At 44.2% G+C, this 22,381-nt stretch overlaps 1 protein-coding gene across 1 annotated transcript in view; it reads left to right on the top strand.

The window, feature by feature from the left end:
* Positions 1 to 22,381, top strand: part of TGFBRAP1 (transforming growth factor beta receptor associated protein 1) — a 104,530-nt gene that overhangs the window by 11,474 nt on the left and 70,675 nt on the right. The window contains 2 exon segments of the mRNA XM_030201455.1: positions 17,334 to 17,528; positions 20,232 to 20,386. Coding sequence (XP_030057315.1) covers positions 17,334 to 17,528; positions 20,232 to 20,386 — 350 coding nt within the window.

The following is a 22,381-nucleotide window of genomic DNA, read 5'->3' as shown; positions in this document are numbered from 1 at the left end:
GTGCTGGGCAACCCTGACTATATTAGAGGTACTTCTTTCTTCCTGGCTTTCAGAGCCTGCCCCCTCGGAGCAGTCATGGCAAGCAGCCATGATACATGTTCTTAATATGGAGCTGCGGTGGGTGGGGAGCCTGGACTCACCGGTGGGAGTTTGGTTTCAGGCCACCTAGGAACCTTTTTGGTCTACTGTGACTTTTCCTGCAAGGAGCAGTATTCTGAACTGTTGATTGGAATTTTTATTCTTCTGTTAACACGCTTAATTTAAATGATTTACACATAAAAAGGCAAATTTACCTAAGCCAATTGTGGTCTATTGCCATTATTTTGAGAACAAAAGGGCACTAATGTACAGTTTTAGAGGGGAGCCTTCTATTGCTTTCAGAGGGCATAAGTTCCAGATGTTCTCTGGTCTCTTTATTCAGTGTGAAGCAGGGAGGGTGGGGGGGGGGGTGCATTTCTGTCCCTTGAGACAAATCCACCAGGATAAGAATGTGAACCATAGATGGGCCTTGCCATTTGCTCTTATCTTTGAACTGGATATCAAGGATTTTCAGTTTGTGGAATTAGAGGACGGCTTAGCCTTGGTGGAAGATCTGTCTAAAGGATATGTATCTGGAATTGTATTTATTTATTTATTACATATGTACCCCACACTTTCCCACACATGGCAGGCTCAATGTGGCTTACATAATAACAATATAAAGAATTACAAAGTCTTAAGAAGAATGTACAATTTGTAGTGAACTCAATATTAATGGGGTTAACGGATAAGTAAATTGAGCATGGGTGATAGGAGTGTACTACCTTCCGCCTTGCCAGGATGAGCAGGTAGACACAGAAATGATAAAAGAAATCAGAGACGCAAACAAAATGGGCAATGTGATAATAATGGGTGACTTCAATTATCCAAATATAGACTGGGTAAATGTAACATCGGGACACGCTACAGAGATACAATTCCTTGATGAAAAAAAGGACAGCTTTATGGAGCAACTGGTGCAGGAGCCAACGAGAGAAGGAAAAATTCTAGACTTGGTCCTTAGTGGAGCGCATGATCTGGTGAGGGACGTTATGGTACTGGGGCCGCTTGATAACAGTGACCATAATATGATCAGTTTTGATATCGACCTTGAAGTAACTGTACACAGAAAGTCAAATACGTTCGCGTTTAACTTTAAAAAAGGAGACTATGATAAAATGAGAAGAACGGTAAAAAAAAAACTTAGGGGGGCAACTGAGAGAGTAAAAACTGTACAACAGGCGTGGACGCTGTTCAAAAATACCATCCTGGAGGCCTAGGCCATACATATTCCGCGAATTAGAAAAGAAAGACGGAACTCCAAAAGACAGCCGGCCTGGTTGAAAAGTGAGGTGAAGGAAGCTATTAGGGCTAAAAGAAACGCCGTCAGAAAATGGAAGAAGGAACCATCTGAAAATAACAAGAAGCAGCATAAGGAGTGTCAAAGCAAATGCAAGGCGCAGATAAAGAAGGCCAAGAGGGATTATGAAGAAAAGATAGCATTAGAGGCAAAAAAACATAGTAAAATTTTTTTTCGGTATATTAAAAGCAGGAAGCCGGCAAAAGAATCAGTTGGGCCGCTGGATGACCGAGGGGTAAAAGGGGCGATCAAGGAAGACAAAGACGTAGCGGAGAGACTGAATGAATTCTTTGCTTCGGTCTTCACCGAGGAGGATTTGGGTGGGATACCAGTGTCGGAAATGGTATTTCAAGCGGACGAGTTGGAGAAACTTACTGACTTCACGTTAAACCTGGAGGACGTAATGGGGCAGTTCGGCAAACTGAAGAGTAGCAAATCTCCTGGACCGGATGGTATTCATCCTAGAGTACTGATAGAACTGAAAAATGAGCTTGCGGAGCTACTGCTAGTGATATGCAACTTATCCTTAAAATTGAGCGTGGTACCAGAAGATTGGAGGGTGGCCAATGTAACGCCCATTTTTAAAAAAGGCTCCAGGGGAGATCCGTGAAATTATAGACTGGTGAGTCTGACGTCGGTGCCGGGGAAAATGGTAGAGGCTATTATTAAAAACAAAATTACAGAGCACATCCGAGGACATGGATTACTGAGACCGAGTCAGCACGGCTTTTGTGTGGGGAAATCTTGCCTGACCAATTTACTTCAATTCTTTGAAGGAGTAAACAAACATGTGGACAAAGGGGAGCCGGTTGATATTGTGTATCTGGATTTTCAAAAGGCGTTTGACAAGGTACCTCATGAAAGGCTACAGAGGAAATTGGAGGGTCATGGGATAGGAGGAAATGTCCTATTGTGGATTAAAAACTGGTTGAAGGATAGGAAACAGAGAGTGGGGTTAAATGGGCAGTATTCACAATGGAGAAGGGTAGTTAGTGGGGTTCCTCAGGGGTCTGTGCTAGGACCGCTGCTTTTTAATATATTTATAAATGATTTAGAGATGGGAGTAACTAGCGAGGTAATTACATTTGCTGATGACACAAAGTTATTCAAAGTCGTTAACTCGCGACAGGATTGTGAAAAATTACAAGAGGACCTTACGAGACTGGGAGACTGGGCGGCTAAATGGCAGATGACGTTTAATGTGAGCAAGTGCAAGGTGATGCATGTGGGAAAAAAGAACCCGAATTATAGCTACGTCATGCAAGGTTCCACGTTAGGAGTTACGGACCAAGAAAGGGATCTGGGTGTCGTCGTCGATAACACACTGAAACCTTCTGCTCAGTGTGCTGCTGCGGCTAGGAAAGCGAATAGAATGTTGGGTATTATTAGGAAAGGTATGGAAAACAGGTGTGAGGATGTTATAATGCCGTTGTATCGCTCCATGGTGCGACCGCACCTTGAGTATTGTGTTCAATTCTGGTCGCCGCATCTCAAGAAAGATATAGTAGAATTGGAAAAGGTGCAGCGAAGGGCGACGACTAAAATGATAGCGGGGATGGGACGACTTCCCTATGAAGAAAGACTAAGGAGGCTAGGGCTTTTCAGCTTGGAGAAGAGACGGCTGAGGGGAGACATGAGAGGTATATAAAATAATGAGTGGAGTGGAACAGGTGGATGTGAAGCGTCTGTTCACGCTTTCCAAAAATACTAGGACTAGGGGGCATGCGATTAAACTACAGTGTAGTAAATTTAAAACAAATCGGAGAAAATGTTTCTTCACCCAACGTGTAATTAAACTCTGGAATTCATTGCCGGAAAATGTGGTGAAGGCGGTTAGCTTAGCAGAGTTTAAAAAGGGGTTGGACGGTTTCCTAAAGGACAAGTCCATAAACCGCTACTAAACGGACTTGGAAAAATCCAAAATGCCAGGAATAACATGTATAGAATGTTTGTACGTTTGGGAAGCTTGCCAGGTGCCCTTGGCCTGGATTGGCCGCTGTCGTGGACAAGATGCTGGACTCGATGGACTCTTGGTCTTTTCCCAGTATGGCATTACTTATGTACTTATGGGAGGAATTAGGTGCAGAAGGAAATGAGCATAGGGAGGCAGGCATAGGAAGATGGAAAGGAATGGATATGGGGCAGCAATAAGGATAATGGGAAACATGGTCAGTGTATAATAATCGTCAAAGAATCATGTGGGCAGGCTTTGGTTAAGTTGGATCGTTAGGGTAGGCTATCTTGAAGAGATGAGTCTTCAGTGGTTTTCTGAAGGGCAATAGGCCGTTAATGGTATGGATGGGTCTTGGTAGAGCATTCCAAAGCTGGCTATCTGTAAAGGAAAAATTGGATGCATATAGAAGGGTTTGTACTTAATAATTTTGCAGTTGGGGAGGTGTAAATTAAGGTAAGTATGGGAAGACATCAAACTATTCGTGGTTGGGAGATCAATAAGCTGATTCATTTAGGTGGGGGCTTCTCAGTGCAATATCTTGTAGATCATTGTGTGGATTTTAAAGTTAATTCTTTCTCTGATGGGGAGCCAGTGAAGCTTCTCTCGAAGAGGTGTTGCACTATCGAATCTTGACTTGCCAAAAATAAGTCTGGCTGCCGTGTTTTGGGAAGTCTGGAGCCATAGGCGGTCGGTGGCCCAACTGTTTGGGGAGGCTAAAGGGGGCGGGGTTAGGGGTGGGGCCAGGGGCGGGGCTTGCATTCATAATTGTCTGACAACATAGAAAAAAAAAGTAAAAAATAAGTCACAATTAATACCTTTTATTAAATTTAGATATTAAATATGTATTGTATGTCAAAAAATAAAGTGGTTGCTCAAAGCATGTACTAACCACAATTGCTCAACTGCAAAACACAATGCACAAATTTGTGCAAAAACACACTCAGAAACCTTACTGTACCATAACACTGGGCAGACCCTAATAAACCAATATACCACCCATACGGAAAATGCAGACCATCAACAATATGAAACAAGGGATCATACTATCACAATTCTCATGTAGAGCCACAAAACATCCTTTTAGGGTGGAAAGTGCTCACAATTAGCTCCTTTTATGAATGACTATAAGTAGATCCTTCAAGAGGTAGTGTGTCATGATTTTGGCTCTAAAACCCTTTCTGATGATTTGGTGCCACCTCAGTAAGGCCAATACACAATCTCTCCACTGCAAAACACTATACACAAACTTGTGCAAAAGCACACTCATAACCTTACCAAACCATAACAGTACTAATTCCAAGGACAGGACAAGCTACAACCTTATGCATGGAAAGGCAGCACTGTAATTACACCGGGCTCTAAAACAGCAGTGCACAACCTAGTGAAACAAAAAACCCCCAAAAGGGGCTGAAAATACTACACGCTAGCAGAATACTGCACCTTGATCACATGAAAAACACATATGTTTTTAAACAGATATGAAGACAAAATACTAAACTGGAAAGTTACCTCAAGAAGTCAGACTCAGCATGCAGCAATACTAGAAAAATTGAAACTTACATGCAAAACATCACAGATGCAAATTTCCAAAAGCTGACATATTCCAGTTAATAAATTCTGAATAAAATACTTTTTTCTACCTTTGTTGTCTGATCATTTAGTTTTTCTATTCGCTTTGGTCCCAGTGTCTTCTGTTTTATGCAGCGTCTTCTTTCCATTTGATATTTTTTTCTCTCACCATGTCCACCATCCTCCTGTGTCCTTATGCGTCCTGTCTACCATATGTAGCCCTGTCCCTATCCTTCAGTATCCTGATCCAGCTCTTAAATTCATCAGTTTCTCCTCCATCCATATCCAGCATTTCTCCTCACTCCCCTCCATCCATGTGCATATACTTCCCTTCCCTCCATCCATGTCCAGCACCTTCCTTCTTTCTCTCCTACCCTTCCATCCAGTGTCATCCCTCTTTCTCTCTCCATCCTTCCACCCACTACCCTCTCCCAATCCTTCCGTCCATTGTCTCCCTCTATATCCCCTTCCTTCTAGACAGTTCTCTCTCTTGACCCTTTTCCATTCAGCATGTCCTCTCTCACCCCATCCTTCCAGTGTCTTTCCTCTTTCCCTCCCTACCAGTTTCTTCCCTCCTTCCAGCATTTTTCCTCTTTCTCCCTCCTTTCATCCAGCCAGCATTTCTCAGTCTGACAGCTAGGGTCTCCCCCAGTTTCTCCCCAGCAGCTTCTCTCTCTCCTGCCCATGTCCCCTCTTTCGCTCCCCATCTCTTTCTGGCTCTCTCCTGCTTTATTCCATGTCCCTGGCTCTCTTCTGCTCTTTTCCATGGCCCCTCTTTCTCTCCCCATCTCTTTCTGGCTCTCGACTGCTCTTATCCATGCCCCCTGGCTCTCCCTCTGTCTCTCTCCTCCTACCATTTCCCGCCAGTGACCACGTTCTCTTCTCACCCTCCGGCCCGGGCCTCTTTGCTGCAGCGCTGACATAAGAAGAAAAAGAAGCGCGGGGCCGCAGCAGCGTTTAGACATGCGCTGTCGGCTCTGACGGTCCTCTGCCCCCCGGAACGGGAAATTGACGTCACGGGGCAGAGACCGGCAGAGCCAACAGCGCATGTCTGAACGCTGCTGCGGCCCCGCGCTTCTTTTTCTTCTTCTTTTATGCTGGCTGTACGTCTTGTTCCTGGCTGCCGCTGCGCTGCTCAACAGAAGCGGCGGCAGCAGAAGATTTGAACTCGGGAGTCGTCTCAGTCTGCATTTAGAGAAGGAGGTAGGCGGGGCCGCGGGGAAGGTCACAGCTGGGCTGGGGAGGCTTAGCCTCCCCAAGCCTCTTATAAGGGGCGCCTATGTCTGGAGCTTTTTCAATACTAGGGACTTACAACCTAAAAAAACACTGTTGCAGTAATCTGCATGTGTGAGTACAGTGGATTGTACTAGGTTCTGTACTGGAATAAGCAGCATTCTTTGTTGCGAGGGCAATGCAGAAAGTCCATCCCCTAAGAGACTTTAGTATCGAGCAGTAAGATGCAGCTTTGTGTTACAACACTTTGGGGAATCCCCAGAAATGGATCTCTCTGCATAAGATGGCTGGAAACTGGAGCCTGGACATGTTTTGAATTCACTTATGTTCTCTTCTATTATATTTACATTCCGCGTAGTCAAAGACGACAGATCTCTCTAGGTGGCTTGCAACAAGTTACAAAATGCAAAAATATGAATGTTAAATCAACAGACTATCTTGGTAGTAGGTTTTCTCTCTCCTTAGAGAAAGAGACACGTAGCAGTTTCAAAACAATCAAAACATATTTAAACTTAAAATCATAACCCCCCCCCCCCCCCCCCCCAACAGTCTTTATGGTTGTGAAAGGCCATGTGCATCAATGCTGATTGTCATCTTGGGCTAATTAAAGGTACAGCTGCTCGCATAGTATCCAGTTTTCTCTAAGACCTTTACCTCTGTCTCATCTGCAAACCTATTCTGATGTGTTTACTCCTGGGGGAAAAAATACAAATTCTGCAGACTTTGTTCAGATAACACTTAAGTGAACCAAAGTCGTGCCCTATGAAACCTTTCTTTCCTTCCTCTGTTTTTGTTTTTGCTTGTATATACTTTATTTTCCTTTTTCACACTGCTTCCTTTTCCTGTGTTATCAGAACTCAAGCCTTGACATGTTTATGGGTCATCATAAAACTTTGTCTTCTGAGGTTTTTTGTTTTTTTTTTCTGGTGACAGATACAAAGACTGATGTTTCTTTCCCTTGCCCCATCACATTCTGTTCTCTTACTGGAACATCTTGACATTGCTTAATACTCTTTCTTGCCACCATGTACAGATCCTGACACCTCCTTTCTTCTACCTACATCTTCACTTTCATCATACTAGCTAAGAATAGCATGCTTGGGTCTTAAGTACTAATAAAGCAATCATTATAGAAAAAGATTATTCTGTATTTTTTTTGGATTTGTAGAGAGCATATGGTCTGTAACTTTTTTAAATCGCCCCATTCCTTATTTTATAGTGTTTGCATTCTTTTTCAATTCCCACTGCAGCTCCTTGTGACTCTGGGCTAGAGAGTTGCACTGGGACAGAAATCCAACCTGTCCCCACCCATCCCCACTGGAATCTAACCCGTCCTCATCTGTCCCCATAGGGAATCTAACCCGTCCCCGTCCATCCCCGTAGGGAATTTAACCCATCCCCACCCGTCCTCGTGGGGAATCTAACCCCGCAAGAATTTAATGGTACATTAAAAAAAAAAATTTCATGTTTGCTCTCTGGGTTTGAGCCGCAGCACTGCAGGTGAGTAAGGAAGGGAAGTTGGAACACTCTGGTGCGCACATGTAAGACTTCTCTAATTCACTGGCACTGTGTGCTAGGAGATCACCAAATGCACACGCCAGTAGGTCAGGTGATATCTGATGCTCATGCCTATGTCAGAGCTGAGGTCTGCGCATCAGCCCGAGAGCAGAGAGGATTAATAGTAACATAGTAAATGACAGCAGATAAAAACCGGAACGGTCCATCCAGTCTGGCCAATAGACATAATCATTATCAATTCATGATTAAGTCAGCAATGAATGTGATATTTATATACTTGATTATGGTCTTTCTGTGGCATTTCTGGGACATAGACCATAGAAGTCCGCCTGGCCCTATCCTTATGTTCCAACTGCTGGAGTTGCTCTTGAAGTCCACTCGAGGCTATTTATCTTCTCATTTGCTGGACACAGACCGTAGAAGACTGTCCTCATGTTCCAGCCACTAAAGTTGCTGTCTAAGCCCTTTCCAACCCATCTTAAACCAGATTGCCATATATGAGAGACACCATACAGGTCTCCCGGTATCGGCCCTAGTTCATCACAGCCAGAGTCGCCATCTGTTCGAAGAGACTTACAATAAAAATCCTCCTTAATGACTTGATTCCATTCTATATCTAAACCAACTAATAAAGCCACATTGAGCCTGCATATACTGTAGGTGGGAAAATGTGGGGTACAAATGCAGCAAATAAATAAATAAATAAATCTAAGTGTCATTCGACACTTCCACACACATTCAGCCATTTAACTTTAGTTTTTTTTATAATTTCTATTTTCTAATTAGAGATCCTCTATGTTTATCCCATGCCTTTTTGAATTTCATCACCATTTGTATCTCTACCAACTTCTTAATGGAGACTTTCCACATCTGTGCTGTTAAAGCAAGGAGGAGGAGGAGACAGAACTCAAAGAACTTGGTACTCGGTAGGTGAGAGGCTGGCGCAAGTGCAGCATACACTCCCACGGAAACCCCGCAGGAACTGCTTCCGTTCCCACGGGATCCCCGCAGGACCTGCTTCTGTCCCTGCGGGAATCCCGGGGGATTCCTGCGAACCCCATTCCTGTGCAAGTCTCTACTCTGGGCAAGTTACTTAACCCTCCATTGCCCCAGGTAAAAGTTGTATATAATATGTAAACCGCTTTGAATGTAGTTGCAAAAAATTACAGAAAGGCGGTATCAAGTCTAATTCCCTTTCCCTTATGAAAATGTATAGAAAGTAATTTCCATGTTAACATGACAACATTGAATTTATATTTGCTATTTTTTTTTAATTTCTCTAGTTGCTCCATCACAGCTTTTCTGCGTGTGCAGCAGCTGCATTGGCTAGAGTTACAGATAACATGAATATTTGTCTATTGTCTTGGCAGTCACAAATGATATCACAGTTTTGTATAAAGTGAATTCCATTTATGACATGGACCTGGTAATCCAACAGAGGATATAAACCAAGAACTGTAGAGTAATACTTGAAATTCATAAGAACGAATGCTAACTGTTATTGGGGTCTAATTTTCAAATGCTAAATGATACAGCCAAACTGTAAGGAAAACTAAAATTAGAATAGGGGTTTTCCTGTTGTGGCCCCTAAGTCTGGAGCAAACTCTTGGCCAGTTTTAAACAGAAGGTTACTATTTGCTGTTTTACGAGAGGGTCTGGGCCTTTTCCTAAGGAGATTGGAACCACTGTGTTGTTAATATCTTTAATTTCTATTATTTAGCTTCTCACTGTTCCAGAACCTTTGGAGATAGTTGTGTCTATCAACGAGCAGGTGGAGGTAACTGAAAACAGCTGAATTTTAGCAGAGATTGGGTTGCGAGGTCGGTAATTGGGGAGTAAAACCAATGCTGGGCGGACTTTTACGGTCTGCGCCCTGATTGTGGCTGAATAGATATGGATGGGCTGGAGTGTAACTTTTAAGGGGCTTTGACGTTAGCTTCAGAACATTTAGTACAGGAAAAGTTCTGGGCAGACCTTTACGGTCTGTGTCCTGAGAAAGGCAGGGACAAATCAAACTCGGGTATACATGTATCACATACCATGTAAAATGAGTTTATCTTGTTGGGCAGACTGGGTGGACCGTTCAGGTCTTTATCTGCCGTCATTTATTGTGTTACTATGAGACATACCTCTCTTGGCATCCAGTCCATTCAGCAGCTGGATGAACACACTTTTCAGCCTCTTGTTCTGAGTGACTTGCTCCTGGTCCAGTTGGTCAGCTGGCCCTCAGTTGAGCTTTTCGGATAGCTTGAGTCTGCAGAATCATATCTGGAGGTCTTCAGATCCCTGTCTCTGGTACCCTGCAAATTTACTTCTTTCCTTCCTTCACCTCTCCCTCTCTCCTTTGGAGCTCTCCTTTTCCAGCACAACAACTATAAAATAAAATAATTAAAAAAAAAAAAAAGGAGAAGGAAAGGTTTACTGAGAGTGTGGGATAGAGTATCCGTCCTGATTCTGTCTCATCTGTGGTAACTATGAGCTTGGGGGGAGTAGCCAGCAGTGGTAAGTCTTACTAAAGTTTGACTCAGAACTGCTTGGAGGGCTGCAAGGTTCTACTTGGTGCAGGGGAGGGATCGTGACTCACTGCATTGGACTGTGTTGTGCTGCGCTTGTGGCAGTTGGGGTGAATAGCGACTCCCGCAGAGGCAGTTAAGTGGTTTCCCTCTGTGGGACCCACTGGCCAGCATTGGGGAGTTGCAGTGCGTGCAGGCCGCTAATCCTGTGGGACATGGGGAAATGCTAGGTGGCAGCATGTCTTTGGATTTGGTGCAGCATCCGAATATGCTGGTGACTTCAGGCTCTCTGGCAGGGCCGATCTGCAGTTTTATGCAGGAGAGCATAGGAGCAGGCACCATTTTGTCTGGGCTAACTGGCAACATTTTGTCTGGGCTGACTGGCAGTGAGGAATAGCCTCTGTCTGATGTTGCACGGAGTACAGCCGCCATTTTACAACCTCAGCATCCGACAGAGCATTCAGCTGCATTGGGATCTTTGTTTTCTCTGGAGTTTATATTGCTCTTACATGCGGCCTATTTACTGAAGTAGGGACAGTCAGAGTTCCTGCAGGGTGCTTCAGTTTCTTGCCCTACTGCCTCTCCGTCTCCTAAGAGATCTAATTTTTAGCCTCATCTGTCTGCTTCTGGAGGTGTGTCTCTGCTTCTCCCTCCTTATCTGATGTGGCTTTGGTGTATTCAGAGGAGTCATCATTGAAGGAGCTGTTGGAGGAGGGAGAGCTCCCTACTGAGGACAGAGATGATCTGAAAGTTCTGAGGTTGTATCATAAAGAGGAGCTCAGTACTCTTATTTCTGAGGCATTGGCAGTACTTTCCATTGAGGATCCTTCTGCTTCGGTGTCAGGAGTTCTATCTTCGTTGATCATGAGTAGGCTTTAGTTCCATCTTCATCGATCATGAGTAGGCTTAGAGGTCCTCCTAAGGCCTTCCCGATGCATCCAGACTTTCAAGACCTGATTAGCGCGGAATGGGTCTCACCAGACATGGGGTGAGAGTGGGAAGAGCCATGGCTCACCTCTACCCATTGGTTCCAGAGGAGAAAGAGAAATTGCAGCTTCCCAGGGTGGACTCTATTTATTTATTTTTTATTTTTTTTTGTGTTATGGCGGTGACTAAAAAGACCACCTTGCCATTGGAAGGGGGCATTGCCCTAAATGAACTACAGAATAGGAAGCTAGAAGGCTTGCTGAATCAAGCCTTTGAGGTGGCCTCTTTGGGTATTTAAGCAACAGTGTGCATCTCGTTCATGGCTAGAGCATGCCTGAAGTGGCATCAGCAGTTTGCAATACAAGACAGGCACCATAAAACCCAGCTGGAAGCTGGGTTGGTCTACTTGGTGGCATGTTAGGGGTTATGGCCTACAGTATGTTTTTGGCTGACATAGTATGTTGGCAACTCTGGTTATGGCACTGGGCAGTGAATGCAGTTTCAAAGTTGCATCTAGCTAAACTGCTCTTTTGAGGCAGGTGGCTGTTTTGGAGAAATCTCAGTAATGGGGTGGGGGGAACTGGAGGGAATCTAGGACACAGCGGTGGCTGGAGGATAAGCTGAAAGTCTCTGGCTGTCCACCTTCAGGGGGCTCTTTATCTTGATTTCAAGACTGCAGACAGTATCAGCCTGGTCGTCAGCAATATGGTCACAAGTCCTGCTTTCAGGCATGTCAGTCTTCCTTTTGTGTGGTCAGTAAGTCTTCCTGTCAGTCAGCTAGAGTGCCCAATGCCTGCAGAGCTTCACAATGATGCAAGGCTGGTCCACTCATCTCTTCCTCTGGTTGGAGAATGTCTTCAGGAGTTTTGGGAGGTGTGGGCCAAAATCAGGTCAGACCGGTGGGTTCTGGATATTCTTACAGAAGGTTACAAGCTGGAGTTCTCCAGCCCAGTCGCTCCTCTCTTCTTGAAGTCTCCTTGTTGAAAGGGAACCAAGGCGGTCAAGGCTCAGGCCACGGTAGATTCCTTACTGGCGCTCTGGGCCATTGTTTTAGTTCCCCAGGCTGAACAGGGACAGTTCAAGCAGGTACTCGTCTATTTCGTTGTCCCAATTAAGAAAGGCACCTTTCGTCTGATCTTAGATCTCATAGGTCTAAACCGCTGCCTCTTGAGTGTCCCATTTTCGAGTGGAAATACTAAGGCCAGTCGTACCCTTGGTTCAGGCTGGAGAATGTTTCTCCACCCTTGATCTCAATGAGGATTACTTGCATATACCCATATGGCTGCTGCATCAGAGGTTTCTACGTTTTGTGATGCTGGGCCAGCACTTCCAGTTCAAGGGTTTGCCTTTTAGTCTAGCCATGGCACCAGGAACGTTAACCAAGGTTATGGTGATGGTGGTGGCCTTCCTTTGGCACAGGAAGTCAGAGTTCACCTGTATCTTGATGACTGGCTTATTCGTGTGTAGTCTTATTCGGACAGCGTGACAGCAACAGACAAATCTGTCAGTTTTTTGCAGTTGTTGGGTTGGGTGGTCAATTTTGAGAAGAGAATACTGACTCCATAGCAGTTGCTGGAGTATCTGCGCGTTCTATTTGGCACAGCAAGGGAGACGATCTTCCTCATGGAATTCAGGTCAAAGCTGGTTTAACAGATTCGTCTTCTCAGTCAAGGTAGGCCTAGAGTCTGGGACTTCGTCCAGGTTCTGGGGTCAGTGACAGTGGCGATAGAAGTGGTGCCATGGGCAAGGGCTAATATATGGCCATTACAGGAGTCTCTTCTCAGCCACTGGTCTCCAGTGTCACAGTACAACCTTTATCTTCCTTGGACACTGGTTGCCAGACGGAGTATGCTGTGGTGGATGTCACCCAGGAATTTGACTGTCAGAGCTCCCTTTCTGATAAAGCAATGGGAGATACTGACAATGGATGCCAGCAAGTCATATTGGGGAGGTCATTACAAGTTACATCTGGCTCAGGGCACAAGGACAGCACAGGAGTCTTAGTGGTCGATAAATTGCTTAGAGCTTGGGGCAATGCGGAATGCTTTACACAACTTCAATCCCTTTTCTGGCGGGGGCCCCGGTCCTAGTTTTTTCCAACAGTACGATGACGGTGGCGTGTATCAATGGGCAAGGTGGGACCTGCAGCCGTCCGATGGAGGTGGAGGCGGCCTCCCTCATGAGTTGGATGGAGAAACATCTTCTCTACATGTCGGCAGCTCACATTGTTGGGTCCTTGAATGTGGAGGTGGACTTTCTCAGCAGGCACTCCTTGGACCCAGGAGAATGGGAACTATCCAACCAGGGGTTTCAGCTGATAGTGGACCAATGAAGTTCTCCGCTTCTTGACTTGATGATGACGAAGAGGAATGCCAAGGTGCCCAAGTTTTCAACTGTTGGAAAGAACCAGTCTCAATGAGGATCGATGCCCTGCTGCAGCCCTGGCTAGAAACACGTCTATAGTATGTCTTCCCTCCTTGGCTCGTGGTGGGCCGTGTGTTGAAAAGGATTGCATTGCACCAGAGTCAAATAATTCTCGTAGCCTCAGATTTGTCGCAGAGGCTGGGGTATACAGTCCTGATTCGACTGCTGGATGGGAATCCTCTCCATCTTCCGCAGGTACATGGCATACTGAATCAAGGTCCGTTGCTCATGGAGGATCTGTGCCCCTTTGGTCTTATGGCTTGGTTGTTGAAAGGGCTCGGTTGAGACAAAAAAGTTATTGTGATTTGGTCATTGCTACCTTGGAAACACGCTACACCCATAGCGTATCTGAGGATGGTGAAGGATGTTAGAGGGCTGGTGTTCCCGAGCGTGGACTTTTCTCCCTTCTTTGCTTAGATCATGCACATCCTAGTGTTTCTTCAGGCAGGTCTTGAGAAAGGATTGGCATTGGGTTCTCTGAAAGTTCAGGTTGCGGCTTTGGCCCGTTTCAGGGGCCAACTACAGAAGATGTCCCATGCGGCTCACCTAGATATTGTTTTCAGCCTTTCTTTGGTATACCATGTCCAGAGTGGAACTTTAATTTAGTCCTTTAGGCTCATCAGAAGCCTCCTTTTAGCTGCTCTGGAAGGCTTTTCAAAAGATATTACAGTAAAGGCAGCATTCTTGGTGGCTGTTGTGTCGAAATATACGATTGTGGAGCTTCAGGCTCTCTTGTCAGGATCCCTTTCTCTGCTTTTCAGAGGCCGGGGGAGGGGTCTTCCTCTGCATGGTTCTTTCCTTTCTTTTGAACGTGATATCAGCATTTCATCTCAACCAATCTATGGAGCTTCCATCCTTTTGTAGAAAGGACAAAGAAGCTCAGTATTCTTTCTTGATGCTTCTCAATGTGCATAGAGTCCTCATTATACAGTGGGGGAAATAAGTATTTGATCCCTTGCTGATTTTGTAAGTTTGCCCACTGACAAAGACATGAGCAGCCCATAATTGAAGGGTAGGTTATTGGTAACAGTGAGAGATAGCACATCACAAATTAAATCCGGAAAATCACATTGTGGAAAGTATATGAATTTATTTGCATTCTGCAGAGGGAAATAAGTATTTGATCCCCCACCAACCAGTAAGAGATCTGGCCCCTACAGACCAGGTAGATGCTCCAAATCAACTCGTTACCTGCATGACAGACAGCTGTCGGCAATGGTCACCTGTATGAAAGACACCTGTCCACAGACTCAGTGAATCAGTCAGACTCTAACCTCTACAAAATGGCCAAGAGCAAGGAGCTGTCTAAGGATGTCAGGGACAAGATCATACACCTGCACAAGGCTGGAATGGGCTACAAAACCATCAGTAAGACGCTGGGCGAGAAGGAGACAACTGTTGATGCCATAGTAAGAAAATGGAAGAAGTACAAAATGACTGTCAATCGACAAAGATCTGGGGCTCCACGCAAAATCTCACCTCGTGGGGTATCCTTGATCATGAGGAAGGTTAGAAATCAGCCTACAACTACAAGGGGGGAACTTGTCAATGATCTCAAGGCAGCTGGGACCACTGTCACCACGAAAACCATTGGTAACACATTACGACATAACGGATTGCAATCCTGCAGTGCCCGCAAGGTCCCCCTGCTCCGGAAGGCACATGTAACGGCCCGTCTGAAGTTTGCCAGTGAACACCTGGATGATGCCGAGAGTGATTGGGAGAAGGTGCTGTGGTCAGATGAGACAAAAATTGAGCTCTTTGGCATGAACTCAACTCGCCGTGTTTGGAGGAAGAGAAATGCTGCCTATGACCCAAAGAACACCGTCCCCACTGTCAAGCATGGAGGTGGAAATGTTATGTTTTGGGGGTGTTTCTCTGCTAAGGGCACAGGACTACTTCACCGCATCAATGGGAGAATGGATGGGGCCATGTACCGTACAATTCTGAGTGACAACCTCCTTCCCTCCGCCAGGGCCTTAAAAATGGGTCGTGGCTGGGTCTTCCAGCACGACAATGACCCAAAACATACAGCCAAGGCAACAAAGGAGTGGCTCAGGAAGAAGCACATTAGGGTCATGGAGTGGCCTAGCCAGTCACCAGACCTTAATCCCATTGAAAACTTATGGAGGGAGCTGAAGCTGCGAGTTGCCAAGCGACAGCCCAGAACTCTTAATGATTTAGAGATGATCTGCAAAGAGGAGTGGACCAAAATTCCTCCTGACATGTGTGCAAACCTCATCATCAACTACAGAAGACGTCTGACCGCTGTGCTTGCCAACAAGGGTTTTGCCACCAAGTATTAGGTCTTGTTTGCCAGAGGGATTAAATACTTATTTCCCTCTGCAGAATGCAAATAAATTCATATACTTTCCACAATGTGATTTTCCGGATTTAATTTGTGATGTGCTATCTCTCACTGTTACCAATAACCTACCCTTCAATTATGGGCTGCTCATGTCTTTGTCAGTGGGCAAACTTACAAAATCAGCAAGGGATCAAATACTTATTTCCCCCACTGTATATATATTTGGAAGTGATGAATGAGTTTCACAAATCAGACAGATTGTGCTTTTTGGTAGGCAGAGGCTTGGCCTCGTGGTTTCCAAGCCCACAATTGCTAAGTGGCTGAAGGAGACTATCGTGTTACCTTATTTGCTTGCAGGGAAGCAGGCTCCTCAGGCATTGTAGACTGATTCTACAAGGCATACAGTGATATCCTGGGTGGAGATTACCTTACTGTCTCCGGCAGATATTTGCAAGGCAGCAACATAGACTACACTGCATACCTTTCCCAAGCACTACAGGGTGGACATTGTGATGTGCTCAGAAACCAGTTTTGGGGTTTGGTCCTCAGGGCAGCAGCGCCAGAATCCCACCCACTCTAGGGATTGCTTTTGAACATCCCACAGGTTCTGGAATAGTGGGAAGCTATGTAATGGAAGGAGAAATTAGGTCTTATCTGATAATTTGCTTTCCATTAGTCCTTCCTGCTATTCCAGAGGCCCGCCCATGATTTCTGAGTTATTTAGTTGGTGCAAAGTAATGGATCAGATAACGACTGTCACCTTGCATGGTGCTTCCTGCATATCTCTTGTTCTCTACAAGTTGTCCAGAGATGAGAGAGGTCCACATGTTTGCTTGTCTGGTTAGTGATTGGTTAGCAAGTTGTTTAAGGTTATTGTGGTTATTCCAAGTTTATCCTTACTGCTTGTCTACATAAATACTGAGGAGCTGGACAGCTCAGTTTTCAGTTCTCTGTCTTCACTTTCTGGTTGATAGACACAATTATCTCCACAGGGTTTTGAATAGTGGGAAGGATTAATAGAAAGAAAATTATCAGGTAAGACTTAACTTCTCCTTACCTCTCTTGTTTACTGCTTGGTTATTTGCATTTATTTTGGGTTTGTTTTTATTGTATTTTGATGGATTTTCCCTCTTTGGGAGAAACTTTGTTGCCTTTTGCTTTGAAATCATTTGTATTTGTTTTTGTATTGCTTTTTTTGTTTTGCTTTTTTTTATTGTTCACCGCCTTGGGTTACCCTTTCAGGAGGACAGTTTACAGTTCAAGCTTCTAGATGAGAAATAAGATTGGAATTTGTGTTAATTAGATTTGGTTTTTCTTCTGAGATGATATATAATCCCTTGTTGCTTCATGAAGCTTTACCAATGACCCTTTTTGTGAGAAAGCTCTATTCGTTTTTGTTAAAAAAAATAAAAAAAGGCAGATTTCTCTTTTTGTAGGCAAGGAGTTGGAACATGTAACATATTTGCACATTGCAGCTCTCTTCAATTTCTCTTGTACTTTTCGTTACAGGTATGTTTGCAACAGTGGCAGGGATTTCCCAGCGTGCTCCTGTTCACTGGTCAGAGAATGTGATTGGAGCCGCTGTTTGTTTCCCTTATGTCGTAGCACTAGATGCAGAGTTTATTACCGTACACAGCATGTTGGACCAGCAGCAAAAACAGACACTACCTTTTAAAGATGGCCACATCTTGCAGGACTTTGAAGGTACCAGCAATGCAATTCAATCATAGAAGTCTTAATTTTGGTCACTGGTTACTTAAAAATCACATGTGGAATAATATGTCAGATCGATTTGATGCAGCTTGTATTATGTCTACCATTTTTTGCCAATTCTGTAGTCATGCTTCAGAACAGGACAAACTGAGTCACTTGTAGAGAAGAGCTGTTTGAAAATGGGGCATGGGCGAAGTGTATAAACTGGTTCTGATGTAGAAAGAAAAAGATGATTGAAGAATAAATGTAGGTTGAAGGTTTTGATTTGAAAATGCATTCTTTTGAGGTTGACAGATTGGGGAAAGAGCATTTCATGGATGGTGTAAACAAAAAGTGAATGAGGGACTGCACTGAGCTGGTGAGAGAGGGAGTGGAGAAGTGCATAGATAGATGGAAATGAGTTAAGATAATGGAAAATGTTGAAGGACAACTTTCTTATCTTTATGACGAGTAGTGTCTTCCTTTCCAGACACCCAGTGCTTCTTAGCTCCTAAGTCTGTCCAACTGATTCCTAGCAGCAGGAGCACTGATAACTTACTTGTCTCTTCCTTAAAAAGACGAATTTCTGAGGCTTGTTTAGTGGCAGTAATGTTCACTAATAATGAGGATGGCCTGGATTCAGTTCCCACGAAGGTCTTCTACTCCTCAAACTGGCTCCTGCTAGGAATGCTACAGAGGCAATGTTTACAGCACAGGGAGGAGGAAGTCCCAGTTACTACATAGTGGTAAAAACTAGGGGCCAAACTAGGGCCTAGGATTGAAGGGTTGACGTGTGGGCCCCCAGCCAATGTCTGTTGATGTGATGATTGGGCCTGGTACCTTATGTAAAATTGGGAATAATCTCTGAGTAGCTGTAAATAAAGGTTTATGATGATGATGGATCCTAGTTTTTTTTTTTTTTTGTTACATTTGTACCCCGCGCTTTTCCCACTCATGGCAGGCTCAATGCGGCTTACATGGGGCAATGGAGGGTTAAGTGACTTGCCCAGAGTCACAAGGAGCTGCCTGTGCCTGAAGTGGGAATCGAACTCAGTTCCTCAGTTCCCCAGGACCAAAGTCCACCACCCTAACCACTAGGCCACTCCTCCACTCTGGGTTCCAATTGAACTGGCAGCCCAAAAGAAGAGGAGGAAATAGCCAGACCTTCACCATGTACCCACACACCCAATAAAAGATAGAAGTACCAACCACATAATTTTCCTCTGCTGTAGGCATGAAATAAATGTGCTTAGGTGCTATGGCAGAACCCATAAAATATTTTTCATACACTGAGGAACCCCACCCCCTTGGCCTTCCATTATTGGAGGTGGTCTAGAGGGGGCAGGAGTGATCTCCCAGTCGCTCCTATTCATACCGTCTCCACTGACAAAATAGCTGCTGGGACTTCCCGCATCAGTCTCATGAGACTGCTGCTGGATATCGCGGCAGTCATTTTGAGATTAGAGCCAGCATGGGCAAGAGCGATCTGCTGTGGTCCTACTCATGTTGGCTCCAGTCTCAAAATGGCTGCTGGAACCTCCTATGGCAGTCTTTGCAATACTGCTGCGGGAAGTCATGGCAGCCATTTTATCAGTGGAGCTGGCATGAGCAGGAGCGACGGGGGATCACTCCTTCCCCAACTGACGCGGAATCCCTGAAGAGAGGGAAGCACAGTTTGGGAATCACTGTGCTAGAGAGTGACAGTCTGTTTTTACTTGGTATGTACAGCAGCTTCCTCTAATACAGTTACATAGTGGAGCTTCAGTCCCACTCAGGCTGAAGCTCTTGGCAGCACACAGGGAAGAGTTACTGCTACTTCCACTGAAGCCCAGGAGAGTACTGTGCTGTGGGACCCTATTGAGAAGAGGCTAAAGGTAGGGGAAGAGCAAAGAAAAGTAAAATAAAGAAATAGAGATTAAACAAAAACTGCCATTTGAACCCCCCCCCCCCCCAAATATTCCCTAACTCTCTCAAATTTAGTTGGAATCGGAGGTTCCCCCCCCCCCCCACCCTTCAAAACTACATACCGTTTACTAAGGCGCGCTAACAGATTTATCAAGAACTAACTGCTATGCAGCCCATAGGTATTCAGTGGGCTGCGTGGCATTTAAGGGCCCTTTTACTAAGCTGCAGTAAAAGGGGCCCTGCGCTAGTGGCAATGTCTGTTTTTGCCGCACACCAGTGCCCCTTTTCCCGCTGCAAGTAAAAAGTCTGAAAAACGAAATGGCCGTACAGTAAGTTCGTACTTGCCGCATTGCCTTTTTTTTGGGGGGGGGTGGAGCACTTATCTCACTCATTGAGGTGGCAGTAAGAGTTCCCGTGCTAAACTGGTGGTAACCGGGCAGCACGCAATGCTTCCCGATTACCGCTGGGTAACTCCTTGTGGAAATATTTTTAAAATATTTCCGCTAGCGCTGGAAATGACGCATGCTGGGAGTGGAACTACTGTCCACCAGCACCCGCATTGGGCCAGCGGTAGTTCTGGGTTGACACGTGGCAACCGTTTAGTAAAAGAGCCCCTTAGTGTGCTCTAAATCCACTAGGTCACCTTAGTAAACAGACTGCTTAGTTTTCTAGCTCTGTCCTAGCAGTAGAGGATGAATGGTAAAGACTTTTCTGAAGGTGATGCACGCATTTCAGAAACTAAGACATATGTAAAAAGTGTACTTTTGTTACCGAATATATCGATTTTCATAAGTGTTGTCTTTTATATAGGAAGAGTAATTGTAGCTACCAGTAATGGAGTGTACATCTTGACTCCATTACCTTTGGAAAAACAGATTCAAGACCTTCTAAGCAGTCACAGAGTGGAAGAAGCTTTAGTCTTGGCGAAGGGAGCGCGAAGGAACATTCCAAAAGAGAAATTTCAGGTCTGTTATACAATTGTTTATTTAATCAAGGTATTCAAAGGCCAGACATGAAAGTACAGTAGCTATGTGAGTTCTTGGGGCCTGGATTGGCCGCTGTCGGAGACAGAGTGCTGGGCTTGATGGACCTTTGGTCTTTTCCCAGCGTGGCAGTGCTTATGTGCTTATAAATAAAAATTTATCTGATCTAAAACATTTCTAGCCTGCACGAACTGCCATTCTGAGCAGGATACAACAGAATATTTGGGATCCAGTGCAGCATTTTCTCCTCCCTGTGTTCTCGCTACTGGACTTTTTACATATAACTGCCCCACCTGTTCTCTTTATTCTGTCTCCCTGTACCTTATTTTTTTAAATTGTAAACTGCTTTGATATAAGCTAGTGAAATCAAAAGTATGAAAGAAGTCCCCACTAGGATAGCAAAAATTCATATGAAATTTTATGAAAAAAAAATGTGTAAATTCAGCTATCTCCAAATCTTTAAAGTGACTCGAGGCATAAAATAAACTCCAGGCCATAAAAATATATCGCCATTCATATTATATAGTTTCACTCCATGCTGCTTGCTATGGAAGTAGTGATATTCCTCAAAATATTTCAGTCCATTAATTATCTTTCAACTAGCAACTAAGGCAACAAATACTTCAGAACTTCTATTAACAGATTGATCACTACTCTGTTCCAGTGATTCCCAAACCTGGTCCTGGAGGCACCCCAGCCAGTCAGGTTTTCAAGATATCCACAATGAATATTCATGAGAGAGATTTGCATGCAGTGAAGGCAGTGCATGTAAATCTCTCTCATGAATATTCATTGTGGGTATCCTGAAAACCTGACTGGCTGGGGTGCCTCCAGGACCAGGTTTGGGAACCACTGCTCTATTCTATATGAGCTTGCTTTCCAGAAGTCTGCAGATATGAATTGAACCCTATACGGTCGTTCTTTTTGAGAAAGGCAGTACAAACGGTTCATCTAAGCAAAACCAAACATTGATAGATTTCAGTTGATTCTGCTAGCACCACCATCTTCATTGCTCTCTGTTAAAACTTGAAAACCACGCCGACTTTCTGACGTCATCCTTAAACAGCCAGTCACATAGAGGCAACAGTAATTCAAACTACAAAACTGGCCATTCAAATCATTGGGAAAAACAGTTTTGAATTTGTAGATCACATTGTAACAAACTCTCCTGCACGAGGGGAGGATTAAATTGACCAAGAATTATAAATTGTAAATCGGCAAAAGTATGTGAAAATTGGCAACAATGAGCAAGGAGCTTTCATCTTCTTGGCATGGTGACTTTTATGTTAAATATGAACTCAAAAGGTGATATGTTTTATGCGATACACAAAAAAAATATTCTGAGACAAACAATGTAAGATTAAGGTGGCATAAACAAGCTTTGTACGATGGCAAATCCTGATTAGTAGTTTATTTGTCTGACTCACGTTTCATGATTCAGAAAGAGCTGGACTGAAAACGTTTTTTTTCGTGAAAATTTATATTAGTTTTTGATGATCTTGTGTGGATTTATTAAATAATTTCAATTTTGGTTGAAACATGATTTTTCACCTTTATGTGGTTTGATTAAGCTGATGAAATGTAGTGCAATAGTGTGTGTGTCCCCACCCCCCCCCACCCCCGATTTGCCATATTATTGCATAAATGGTTTCTGATTCTTACACAAAATATAATATTAGACAAAGGAAACCTGAATTAACAATTCAGTTCTTAAGTTGCTACTCTTTTTTTGTAAGGACCAAAGTTGTCCTCAACAACAATATCACCCCTGTGAAAAATAATTGTTCCTTAAACTTAGTAACTGGCTGCACCACCTTTAGCAGCAATAATTGAAGCCAAACACTTTCTATAATTTGGTAACAGTATTTCACTAGACAAAAAAGTTAAATTTTTTCCAGTTTAGAAATAGCTTTCTGATCGGGATGGGAAACTCCCATCAGTTTGGCTACAGCAACTTCCTGTTTGTAAGATTTCATA

The sequence above is a fragment of the Microcaecilia unicolor genome, chromosome 4, assembly GCF_901765095.1.
Source record: "Microcaecilia unicolor chromosome 4, aMicUni1.1, whole genome shotgun sequence".
Classification (NCBI taxonomy): Eukaryota; Metazoa; Chordata; class Amphibia; order Gymnophiona; family Siphonopidae; genus Microcaecilia; species Microcaecilia unicolor.
Note: the sequence above shows the minus strand (reverse complement) of the source record. Positions and strands in the feature narration are given on the sequence as shown.